The sequence below is a fragment of the Coregonus clupeaformis genome, unplaced genomic scaffold (assembly GCF_020615455.1).
Source record: "Coregonus clupeaformis isolate EN_2021a unplaced genomic scaffold, ASM2061545v1 scaf2924, whole genome shotgun sequence".
NCBI lineage: Eukaryota > Metazoa > Chordata > Actinopteri > Salmoniformes > Salmonidae > Coregonus > Coregonus clupeaformis.
In genome coordinates this window covers 1-13,190 of record NW_025536378.1, presented here as the reverse complement: position 1 = coordinate 13,190, position 13,190 = coordinate 1, and the positions used below count along the sequence as shown (strand labels likewise).

The following is a 13,190-nucleotide window of genomic DNA, read 5'->3' as shown; positions in this document are numbered from 1 at the left end:
ATGTGCCACAAATTACTATATTGATGACACCACTATCCCCATATCAATATGCTACTGCAGGCACAGAACATAATTTATTGTAAGGGCCTCATCGTGGTGAAATCATTTAAAGGCTTAAACCTCATGACATTCACAATGACTGCAGCTATATTGAGTGAAACCCATTGACAGAAAATTCAAAGCTGTTCACCAATTAGCATCTGCCTGATTAAGTCACATAAGGGGTATTCCTACTCCCTCTTCTGCTACGTATTTTTGTCACCTATCCCTAATGTGAGTTCGAAATCACATCTCTTACGTAGGCTCACTGAGATAACTATCTATGTCAAATACATTTTCCAACCCTGTCACTTTAGTGCTGTTCACTATGATGCAGGTGTTGTCTGGCTGCGGATGAGTGCATGAGTTTACCGGTAGTCTCAAAACCAAACAATGCATTGTGCTCTGTTTTTTTGTTCCCATAAGTTTCATGGTGTTCATTTGTTTTTCTATGTCTCATTCTGCTTTCGTAAATCATAGAGGTGGTAGGCTACTGTCACCATATCTTGGTTTTACTTCCTGTTTTTAAGATACTGAAATGTACAGTATGTATCATTTTGGAATGTCTGGTTAAAATGGCAATGTTAAATAGTCTGTTATTTATCAGTAAGACCAGCAGGCTGGCCTAGTTTGCAATATGAAACTTCACATTGAGTTGTGTGGTGTTTGCATTTTATTGCATGCAATCATCACATGTAGATAATGCTGCAAACATAATTTATTTAAGGGGATCAAGTCAGTAAACATAATATTTCACCAGCTGCACTGTGAGAATATTATATGTACTGTAATAACTGTAGAGACACAGACAAAAGATAACATTTGTCTTCCTTACAGACACACAAGGAAGTGGGACAATACATTAGGGAGTTACAACTGCAGTCATTTGATTACCGACAAAGGGGAAGAATCTTCAGTAGGCCTATACTAGCCTGGAGGATAACAAATCAATAAATGCTAAAACAGTCAGATATACTGTACTTAGGGCTATCAGTTTATTTTAAGAAGTTGATACATTTATGCCTCATTAGTTGATTGGAGTGAGATCAGAGAAATCCATCTTAACTGCAGGGCAGTTGAACCTTATGAATACTGGTGACGGCTTACTGTAGGTGAAAGACACTAGAAATAGAAGCCACCCTACACAGGACATTATGGTGAGGATATCCAATGAAGGATCAGTACTTACGGTACCACCTGAGACCTTGTGCACCCTATTCGGAAAGTATTCAGACCACTTGACTTTTTCATCATTCTGTTACGTTACAGCCTTATTCTAAAATTGATTAAATTGTTTTTTCCCCTCATTAATCTACACACAATACCCCATAACGACAAACCAAAAACTGGTTTTTAGATTTTTTTGCAAATCTATTAAAATTAATAACGGAAATATCACATTCACATAAGTATTCAGACCCTTTACTCAGTACTTTGTTGAAGCACCTTTGGCAGCGATTACAGTCGCGAGTCTTCTTTGGTATGACGCTACAAGCTTGGCACACATGTATTTGGGGAGTTTCTCCCATTCTTCTCTGCAGATCCTCTCAAGCTCTGTCAGGTTGGATGGGGAGCGTGTTCGATCGGGTTAAAGTCCGGGCTCTGGCTGGGCCATTGTAGGACATTCAGAGACTTGTCCCGAAGCCACTCCTGCATTGTCTTGGCTGTGTGCTTAGGGTTGTTGTCCTGTTGGAAGGTGAACCTTGGACCCAGTCTGAGGTCCTGAGCGCTCTGGAGCAGGTTTTCGTCAAGGATCTCTCTGTACTTTGCTCCATTCATCTTGCCCTCGATCCTGACTAGTCTCCCAGTCCCTGCCACTGAAAAATATCCCCACAGCATGATACTGTCACCACCATGCTTCACCGTAGGAATGGTGCCAGGTGTCCTCCAGAGAGTTCAATCTTGGTTTCATCAGACCAGAGAATCTTGTTTCTCATGGTCTGAGAGTCCTTTAGGTGCGTTTTGGCAAAAGGTCTGAATACTTGTTTTTTATTTTTAATAAATTTGCAAACATTTCTAAAAACCTGTTTTTGCTTTGTCATAATGGGATATTGTGTGTAGATTGATGAGCACATTTTTGATTTTATCCATTTTAGAATAAGGCTATAACCTAACAAAAATGTGGAAAAAGGGAAGGGGTCTGAATACCTTCCGAATGCACTGTATATCCTATAATTCATTACAATGGTTCCAATTGGTCTAAGTATCTCTCTTTCACGTTATACATGAGGTAAGCTCAGTGTAAACTAATATGTCATGTCTACCCATTTTGTAGAATAATTGTTGACGTCTTGACATCGTTATGAATTCATCCATTTATGCTGTACCCCTTATGGCAGGGATCTTCAACTAGATTCAGCCGCGGGCCGATCTTTCCTTGAGCGGAGGGTCGGAACATAACTACAAATTATTTGTAGACTGCAAATTGACCGCAAGAAGCCCAAACAAATATTTGACTAAAACATAATAAATTCAAACCTTGCCAACATTTGCATATGATCACGTGTCTATCTATTATGCGTGGAAATACTTGGGAACAGATTTCCCAAATTAAAATCACTGGAGCTGATTTCCTGGTGTTTTTACTGTTTTTTATGTGCAACAATGAAATTACAAAAAAAATACACAAAAATATCTATTGTTTTTGCTCAGAAACTTGGGGCCGCAAATAAAACCATCAGGCATCTGTCTTAGGAGGTTTTCTGATAGGTTCAGCCTACACCACGTAATTTTTAAAGAGGCAAATGCCTGATGCAGTTGAAAGAGGAAACTGCGCATTGAAGGTATTTCAGGATGTGAAAGGTTATAGCTGACTGAGCACTCAGTGAGGTCTCAGGTGATGACCGAGGTCATTTACCCTGTTCTAACTTAATGGACAGACAGACAATTTTCTTTTCTCAAAAGTTTATTTTCAATTTTGTAGCATTTTTTTGTGCATTTAAACAAATACTTTGAAAAACAAGCATCTTGAAAACAGCTCTAGTCTGCCTCCAGTCATTTCTATTTCCCTCATACATTAAATGATGGCCTTGAGATATTCCTGCATTAGCAGAGTAGAAAACTCAGTACGTAATCGTTAAAAGCACTTACAAATCTACATTTTGCTTTGTGTATATTTAGCTAACATTTTGTAACATCGATAAACACCCACCAAATCCTGTTCAACATTCATTCCCTCTAATTTCCACCAAAGATACTTTCAGTTTCTCCTCCTCTCTCTTCCTGAGAACAATACCTTTTAAATACAGCTGAAACTCTGATAATATGATACAATTTTTTACTTGGACAACACTGCAGTAGGCGAAGCCTATAATCTACTGTAAAACACAAAGACAGCACATTGGGCTGTAGTCTGTCTACATCTGGAGCATCTAATGGAAAATAAAAAGCATGGAGTACATAGGGCATAGCCTCCAATTATGTCCTATCATTGAAGCCATGACCCCATGGAGGTCCTTGTTATTTTTGGTCTCTGAAGAAGAGGTGACAGAATGCTGGAACGTGACCTGCAGCTTCCAGGGGAGTGTGGACAGGGACTCTGCCAACGCAGAGGGGAGAGAAATGCTTCCCCCTGGGCTGTCAAATGTCCCTAGTGGTGTGACTAGTGTTAAGGTGTCTGTATGAAGAGATACATACTTCCTCTTGGGCTGTTATTAAAGTATGGGACTCATGTTAGTGAGTGTTAGCACTGTGACCATTTTTTATTTTTCTGAAGAAAGACAATTCCCCTGTGCAACTCTCAAGAGACATCTCTAGTTGCAGTACCACCATGGCAGTCAGGCCTATTCTATATGTCAGTGGGTCATCATAAGTAATTATCTGAATACAGTGCAATTGATCTGACACCATGGTAATCCAAACTCAAACCATATCCATTCCAGAGCCACACCTCATCACTATCTTCCCTGTCTATCTACTCTGACCTATCAGTCCGCACCTTCCCTGAGGTGCAGTGGAAAGGTGCTGCTGTGCTATGGGTGTGTGCTGTGTCCCTCCAGGGCTCTACTATGGAGGCCTGTGTCTCTCTCACGTCAGGGCTGGGGCACAGATCAGAGGAGTCATTTCCATTTCCTCCCACTTGGCTAATTACTGTCTGCACGCTCTGCCAGCCATTCTTCTTCCCTCTCATGTCATAACAGAAACCTGTGCAGTGGAAAACCCCTGATTACCCTGCGTAGATTAGACAGAGGTGTTAATACAGTAACTCCATCCTCACAGGGTGGGATATGTTTTAACAGAGGGAGAAGCGTCGGGAGTTGATGTTCATCTTGGTGAGGCCAAGGTGTTTGAGGGTGGTGGAGAGAGCAAAGGCAGCCTTCATGGGGATGTCACAGAGCAGGTCGGACTCCTCGCCACACTCCTCCAGCTCGTAGGTGGCGTCGTCCAGCATCTCCTTGTGGCGGTGACACACCTGCTCCACCTTCAGCCGGTGGATCTCCACACGCAGACGGATCAGCTGGCGTGCCAGACGGTTGTCCTGGAACCGCATCTCCCTCTTGAGGAGGAAAGGAAAGAAAGAGGGGAGAGATTAGTAATCAAATATCAATTCAAGCGCTCGTTTCCTTGGATTAGGCTTTTGTCATTGATGTGTAAAGACACTGACACATGTCTGTGTAAAAAAGTATTTGCATTTCTATTTTAGGATTTTTCAGCTCTGAAATTAACACAAGGTCCCTATTGTTTTAGTGTGTTTGCATTATTTTGGATGCAAAGATAGCACATAGTCATGCTGTAATCAGACAAGCATTCAAGTAGAGCTCAACAGTGAAAACAAGTTTATTTCCCATTGATGTCTCCATCACACGACACTGGTGGCTGGCATAGAGGCTCTGCGTTATGGCACACCTGAGTCATGAGGAAGCTCAAACCAGCCAACCCAAACCAGTGTAACTACTTACCTGGTAATTACGTTTGTCAAATAGTCGCATTGTGTCCGATTCATATCGAGTTGAATATTTTCATTGTATATCTGAAATAGTGTAGCCTTATTAATTTCTAACATGTCCAAGTAAAAATAACAGATTCAGAGTTGGAGATTTTTTTTGTCAATATTGGCATTAAAAAGACGTGCACTCACCAGCTCTTTTCTAAGAAAATCCAACGCATCATCAATGGTATCGAAGCCACAGATGTTGCGTATGGTTAGATCTGAGTTCTCATCCCGCATAACTTCAGGCAAAAACACATATTTTTCTGCAGTCTCTTGACTATTATCTAAACCATTTGGGTTCTCCTTCCACGGTCGGCTCTGCAAGCGCTCCTGCCATTCAAAGTAGGATGGTCTGCGGGTTTGTAACTTTAGTTTTTCGGTAAGTGCTTTCACATTGTTCAAATCCTCAGCGTTTCCCTCAGTATCTCCTTCGCAGTTGTCCTCACCTCCCAGCTCCTTAAAGTCCATTGCAATTGCACTAGACGTTTTAAATGGATCTGCGTAAAAAGACATCACAGAGGCTGCGAAAACGTTTGAATGAGTTATTCACAGAGCAAGATATGTCCCTTGAGTGTTCAGTCAGTGGGCTTGCCAGTTCTGGATTGGAGTGCACTGGTGATCCTTACTTTATTTATAGAGTGATAAGGATAAACAAAAGTGACCGCCCCTTATTGAGCGAGGGGGAAGAGGTGTAGGTCATGCAAGTATCCATGTGACCACAAGTTGGTGAAATAAAGAGTTAGCGGTGTCTACTTATGGCAGCACTCAGGTGCAACTTCTAACGTTGGAATGCAATGATCTGATTTGACATGTAAAAAAAATCCTACACTAAAATGGCAATAGGATAAAAGTGACATTGATTTATCCATATCTCTGAAACGTGATTAGTTAAGATGACTCCTAGATATATTTTGTTTTTATCTGGAATGTTTGTAATAAAAATATTTCTTATTTGATTAGATTTTAAATATTTTGGTGTTGCCAATTCATTTTTAGTAGGACTGGTACAGTAGCTATACATAAACATAATGTATCAGTGCATGATCCTGACTGAAGAACAGCTGAGAAACTGTAAAAAGGTTTCACTTACTATGACTGTGATATGTGGTTGTGTTACCTAGCTTGTATGTCGCTCTTGATAAGAGCGTCTGCTAAATGACAAATAAATGTAAATGTAAACGCGTCAGAAATAGGATTGGAATGTTTTCATTTGAGGCAATGCCTCCATCTAGTGGTGATATTGTAACAGGCATGGGGAGTCTATTCAACTTGCTCAATAATGGGCTGAAAGATGGATAGCAAGCAGCATGCTGCATGTTTTACACTATATGTGAATGAAAACATCTACTTTCTCCCACCTACTATTTGACCTCCAGATGATCCATTTTCTATCAAAAACTAGGTCAACACACAGGAAATGAGAAGGGTATTCACAAATATTGACCAATACAGTGGCTTGCTTTAGGTGAGTGACCTGAAGTTACTAGATGAGTAATGTAAACTAACTAGTCTGGGATGGTTCAACAACAGCTTGAAAGAGACCGAAATCAGTCAGCAGCTGATTTCACTCAAAAAATCGAGTATGATTTTTATACATACTCAACTCCAATAGTCTAATTAAGCAATAAGGCCAGAGGGGGTGTGGTACATGGCCAATATACCATGGCTAAGGGCTGTTCTTAAGCACAACGCAACGTGGAGTGCTGGATACAGCCCTTAGCCGTGGTATATTGGCAATATACCACAAACACCCGAGGTGTCTTATTGCTATTATAAACTGTTTACCAACGTAATTAGAGCAGTAAAAATAAATGTTTTGTCATACCCGGTCTGATATACCACGGCTTTCAGCCGATCAGCATTCAGGGCTCTACCCACCCAGTTTATAATGGTATTTTGGTGAGGTTTGTTGACTTTACATAGGGAGGGAACATGCCCGATCCACATCAATGGATCGTGGTCCTCTGTAGCTCAGCTGGTAGAGCACGGCGCTTGTAACGCTTGTAACGCCAAGGTAGTGGGTTCGATCCCCGGGACCACCCATACACAAAAATGTATGCACGCACGACTGTAAGTCGCTTTGGATAAAAGCGTCTGCTAAATGGCATATTATTATTATATTATAATGGGACTGCAGTAGAGAGAGTTTTAAGTTCCTCTGCATCCACATCACAGAAGACTTGAAATGGACCAACAACACCACCACCACTCTTGTCAAGAGGGCCCAACAGCGTCTCTACTTCCTATGGCGGCTGAAGAAATTCGGCATGCCACCCCGGACCCTCTACAAATACTACCGCTGCACCATCGAGAGCGTCCTGACCGGTTGCTTCACGGCCTGTGACGGGAATTGCTCCGTCTATGACCGCAAGCCCCTCCAGCAGGTGGTGAATATGGCCCAGTACATCACTGCTGGAACTGTGCTCCCACCCATCCAGGACATCTACTTGAAACCGTGCCTGAGGAAGGCCCGCAGCATGATCAAGGACCCCACACACCCCAGCCACGAGCCGTACCCTCCAAGTTTGCAGACGACACAACAGTAGTAGGCTTGATTACCAACAATGATGAGACAGCCTACAGGGAGGAGGTGAGAGCTCTCGGAGTGTGGTGTCAGGAAAATATCCTCTCACTCAACGTCAAAAAAACAAAGGAGATGATCGTGGACTTCAGGAAACAGCAGAGGGAGTACCCCCCTATCCACATCGACGGGACAGCAGTAGAGAAGGTGGAAAGTTAAGTTCCTCGGCGTACATATCACTGACAGACTGAAATGGTCAACCCACACAGACAGTGTGGTGAAGAAGGCGCAACAACCTCAGGAGGCTGAAGAAATTTGGCCTGCCACCTAAAACCCTCACAAACTTTTACAGATGCACAATTGAGAGCATCCTGTCGGGCTGTATCACCGCTTGGTATGGCAACTGCACCGCCCACAACCGCAGGGCTCTCCAGAGGGTGGTGCGGTCTGCACAACGCATCACCGGGGGCAAACTACCTGCCCTCCAGGACACCTACAGCACCCGATGTCACAGGAAGGCCAAAAAGATAATCAAGGACAACTACCACCCGAGCCACTGCCTGTTCACCCCGCTATCATCCAGAAGGCGAGGTCAGTACAGGTGCATCAAAGCTGGGACCGAGAGACTGAAAAACAGCTTCTATCTCAAGGCCATCAGACTGATAAACAGCCATCACTAGCACAGAGAGGCTACTGCCTACATACAGACTTGAAAATCACTGGCCACTTGAACAAATGGAACACTAGTCACTTTAATAATGCCACTTTAATAATGTTTACATATCTTGCATTACCCATCTCATATGTACAGTGAGGGAAAAAAGTATTTGATCCCCTGCTGATTTTGTACGTTTGCCCACTGACAATGACATGATCAGTCTATAATTTTAATGGTAGGCTTATTTTAACAGTGAGAGACAGAATAACAACAACAAAATCCAGAAAAACGCATGTCAAAAATGTTATAAATTGATTTGCATTTTAATGAGGGAAATAAGTATTTGACCCCCTCTCAATCAGAAAGATTTCTGGCTCCCAGGTGTCTTTTATACAGGTAACAAGCTGAGATTAGAGCACACTCTTAAAGAGAGTGCTCCTAATATCAGCTTGTTACCTGTATAAAAGACACCTGTCCACAGAAGCAATCAATCAATCAGATTCCAAACTCTCCACCATGGCCAAGACCAAAGAGCTCTCCAAGGATGTCAGGGACAAGATTGTAGACCTACACAAGGCTGGAATGGGCTACAAGACCATCGCCAAGCAGCTTGGTGAGAAGGTGACAACAGTTGGTGCGATTATTCACAAATGGAAGAAACACAAAAGCACTGTCAATCTCCCTCGGCCTGGGGCTCCATGCAAGATCTCACCTTGTGGAGTTGCAATGATCATGAGAACGGTGAGGAATCAGCCCAGAACTACACGGGAGGATCTTGTCAATGATCTCAAGGCAGCTGGGACCATAGTCACCAAGAAAACAATTGGTAACACACTACGCCATGAACGACTGAAATCCTGCAGCGCCCGCAAGGTCCCCCTGCTCAAGAAAGCACATATACATGCCCGTCTGAAGTTTGCCAATGAACATCTGAATGATTCAGAGGAGAACTGGGTGAAAGTGTTGTGGCCAGATGAGACCAAAATCGAGCTCTTTGGCATCAACTGAACTCGCCGTGTTTGGAGGAGGAGGAATACTGCCTATGACCCCAAGAACACCATCCCCACCGTCAAACATGGAGGTGGAAACATTATGCTTTGGGGGTGTTTTTCTGCTAAGGGGACAGGACAACTTCACCGCATCAAAGGGACGATGGACGGGGCCATGTACCGTCAAAACCTGGGTGAGAACCTCCTTCCCTCAGCCAGGGCATTGAAAATGGGTCGTGGATGGGTATTCCAGCATGACAATGACCCAAAACACATGGCCAAGGCAACAAAGGAGTGGCTCAAGAAGAAGCACATTAAGGTCCTGGAGTGGCCTAGCCAGTCTCCAGACCTTAATCCCATAGAAAATCTGTGGAGGGAGCTGAAGGTTCGAGTTGCCAAATGTCAGCCTCGAAACCTGAATGACTTGGAGAAGATCTGCAAAGAGGAGTGGGACAAAATCCCTCCTGAGATGTGTGCATTCCTGGTGGCCAACTACAAGAAACGTCTGACCTCTGTGATTGCCAACAAGGGTTTTGCCACCAAGTACTAAGTCATGTTTTGCAGAGGGGTCAAATATTTCCCTCATTAAAATGCAAATCAATTTATAACATTTTTTACATGCATTTTTCTGGATTTTGTTGTTGTTATTCTGTCTCTCACTGTTCAAATAAACCTACCATTAAAATTATAGACTGATCATGTCTTTGTCAGTGGGCAAACGTACAAAATCAGCAGGGGATCAAATACTTTTTTCCCTCACTGTATATAGTGTATTCTATACTATCTATTGCATCTTAGCCTATGCCACTCTGCTAATGACATTGCTCATCCATATATTTATATATTCTTATTCCATTCCTTTACTTAGATCTGTGTGTATTAGGTTTTTGTTGTGGAACTGTTACATATGACTTGCTAGAAATTGCTGCACTGTCGGAACTAGAACCATAAGCATTTCACTACACTCTGAATAACATCTGCTAACCATGTGTATGTGACCAATACATTTGATTTGGTTTGATTTTGTACCGTCGGGCACACGGTATCGGAGTATGAGGTCTGATACCAACAGGCTCAGAGACAGTTTCTATCTACAAGCCATCAGACTGTACCGGAGCATGAGGTCTGATACCAACAGGCTCAGAGACAGTTTCTTTCTACAAGCCATCAGACTGCTTAACACTTGAACTGGACTGACCACTTGCACTGACTCTCTGCACCTTAGCACACATGCACTCACTCACGCACACACCCACAAAGATATACACTCTTATTATGAGTAATATGATTGCTAAATACTGCACAATATAAACACTTGCTCCTCAAAACACGTGTAAATATTAGACTATAAATAGTGCCTTCCTGTATTATACTTATGCTCAAATGTTTATTCTATTGTGCTATTTACTTTACTGTTTGTGTTCTTATAATTTATAATTTATTATTGTCATTGCATTGTGGCGAAGGAACCTGCAAGTAAGCATTTTTTGGATGGTGTATACCATATGTATCCTGTAGGGGAGAGTGGGGTAAGTTGTGCTTCACTCCGTCAAAGGACATATATAATTATTTCTAACAAATATATATTTCTACATATATTACAGGATTTTGTGTATCCCTGGAAATAATCAGAATTCATGTAAACATAGTTTTGAAAACATAGCTTGTCCCAAAAAAGGGGTCTCTTACCCCAGGTATGGGGTAAGTTGAGCTGTGGGATAGGGTAAGTTGAGCTGCGGGATAGGGTAAGTTGAGCTGCGGGATAGGGTAAGTTAAGCCGCCTACAAATTTCTGTACTGAATGAAATATTACCACTAACTTTTAAAAACCATGTCTATCTTTGTTGTTCTGAAACCCGACTTGCCGTGGCTATTGTTACGGAGATTTCTGCACGTGCTGGATTTTTTTTAACGTAGCTGCTGCCCACGTAGCTTCTGCTCAGTGTTCCCACTGCTCCGCTGCCTCTCATTGACATGGCTGGACCCTTCTAGCCGTGGTCTATTGAAATGCAGGGTGGAACTTCATGTTGTACACTAAAGATATAGGTGGTGGGCAACGCTGAAAACAGTGAAGTTGATCGATCTACGTTGAGGAAGGAGCTGATATTTTCTATATGACAATTACATATTCTTATGTTTACTGTAACATTTGTTGCCACCTTCAATTCGTCCACATTTTCTCAGAAAAAGTATATTTCAACACTCAACATTTGCGAACTGCTAAACTTGGAACCAATCAGAACTCCCTGCACATACCCATAATGATGAAGGCAGCCAATGGCCTGTTTCTATCTACAAAGGTAACACAGCCTCACATGAAATTGTGATCTGCTGTCAGTGTAACATATACAGTACCAGTCAAAAGTTTGGACACACCTACTCATTCAAGGGTTTTTCTTTATTTTTACTATTTTCTACATTGTAGAATAATAGTGAAGACATCAAAACTATGAAATAACACATATGAAATCATGTAGTAACCAAAAAATGTTAAACAAATCAAAATGTATTTTATATTTGAGATTCTTCAAATAGCCACCCTTTGCCTTGACAGCTTTGCACACTCTTGGCATTCTCTCAACCAGCTTCACCTGGAATGCTTTTCCAACAGTCTTGAAGGAGTTCCCACATATGCTGAGCACTTGTTGGCTGCTTTCCCTTCACTCTGCCATCTCAATTGGGTTGAGGTCGGAGGATTGTGGAGGCCAGGTCATCTGATGCAGCACTCCATCACTCTCCTTCTTGGTAAAATAGCCCTTACACAGCCTGGAGGTGTGTTGGGTCACTGTCCTGTTGAAAAACAAATGATAGTCCCACTAAGCCCAAACCAGATGGGATGGCGTATCGCTGCAGAATGCTGTGGTAGCCATGCTGGTTAAGTGTGCCTTGAATTCTAAATAAATCACAGACAGTGTCAGCAGCAAAACACCCCCACACCATAACACCTCCTCCTCCATGCTTTACGGTGGGAACTACACATGCGGAGATAATCCGTTCACCCACATCGCGTCTCACAAAGACACGGCGGTTTGAACCAGAAATCTCAAATTTGGACTCCAGACAAAAGGACACATTTCCACCAGTCTAATGTCCATTGCTTGTGTTCCTTGGCCCAAGCAGGTCTCTTCTTCTTTTTGGTGTCCTTTAGTAGTGGTTTCTTTGCAGCAATTCGACCATGAATGTGATGCGTGATTTGAAGGAGTCAGGCGCAGGAGGGTAAATCACAGTATACAAAATGTATTCCGTAATACAGCGATAACCAGTCCAGTGCACAAAACAGGCGCACTGGAACAAACAGGCACACAGGGAAAATACCCCGGCAATACAAAAATACACTGAGCTCAACCGAGCTACTAATCCTCACAATAAACAATCACCCATAAGGACAAGGGGGCAGAGGGAACACTTATACATGTACTAATGAGGAGATATGAACCAGGTGTGTGTAATAGACAAGACAAAACAAATGGAATGATAAGATATGGAGCGGCAGTGGCTAGAAGGCCGGTGACGACGAACGCCGAAGCTTGCCCGAACCAGGAGAGGAGGCAGCTTCGGATGAAGTCGTGACAATGAAGGCCTGATCCACACAGTCCCCTCTGAACAGTTGATGTTGAGATGTCCATAGCGCTTAATGGTTTTTGCGACTGTACTTGAAGAAACTTTGAAAGTTCTTGAAAGTTTCTGTATTGACTGACCTTTATGTCTTAAAGTAATTAAGTAATAATGCACTGTCGTTTCTCTTTGCTTATTTGAGCTGTTCTTGCCATAATATGGACTTGGTATTTTACCAAATAGGGCTATCTTTGATGTCTTCACTATTATTTTACAATGTAAAAAAGTGTAAATAAATAAATAAATAAAAACCTTTGAATGAGTAGGTGTGTCCAAGCTTTTGACTGGTAGTGTATGTTTGAGTATACTTGAAATATCCAGCATGCAATACGAATGGTCTTGATGATATGAAGTAACTATGTTGACCATTTAGCCAATTTATTGAAAGCTAGGCAATGTTACAGTTGACTAGCCTAGCCAGCTAATACTGTAAACTTCA

The 13,190-nt window shown here is 42.3% G+C and overlaps 1 protein-coding gene across 1 annotated transcript; it reads right to left on the bottom strand.

The window, feature by feature from the left end:
- Positions 1–2,931: 2,931 nt before the first annotated feature.
- On the bottom strand, positions 2,932–5,571 carry LOC121544387 (protein FAM167A). The gene is made up of 2 exons (XM_041854327.1): positions 5,117–5,571; positions 2,932–4,534 (listed from the first exon to the last, which is right to left on the bottom strand). Exons 1-2 carry the CDS (start codon positions 5,480–5,482, stop codon positions 4,271–4,273), a joined length of 630 nt encoding a protein of 209 aa, XP_041710261.1. The 5' UTR covers positions 5,483–5,571; the 3' UTR covers positions 2,932–4,270.
- Between the last annotated feature and the right edge of the window lie 7,619 nt (positions 5,572–13,190).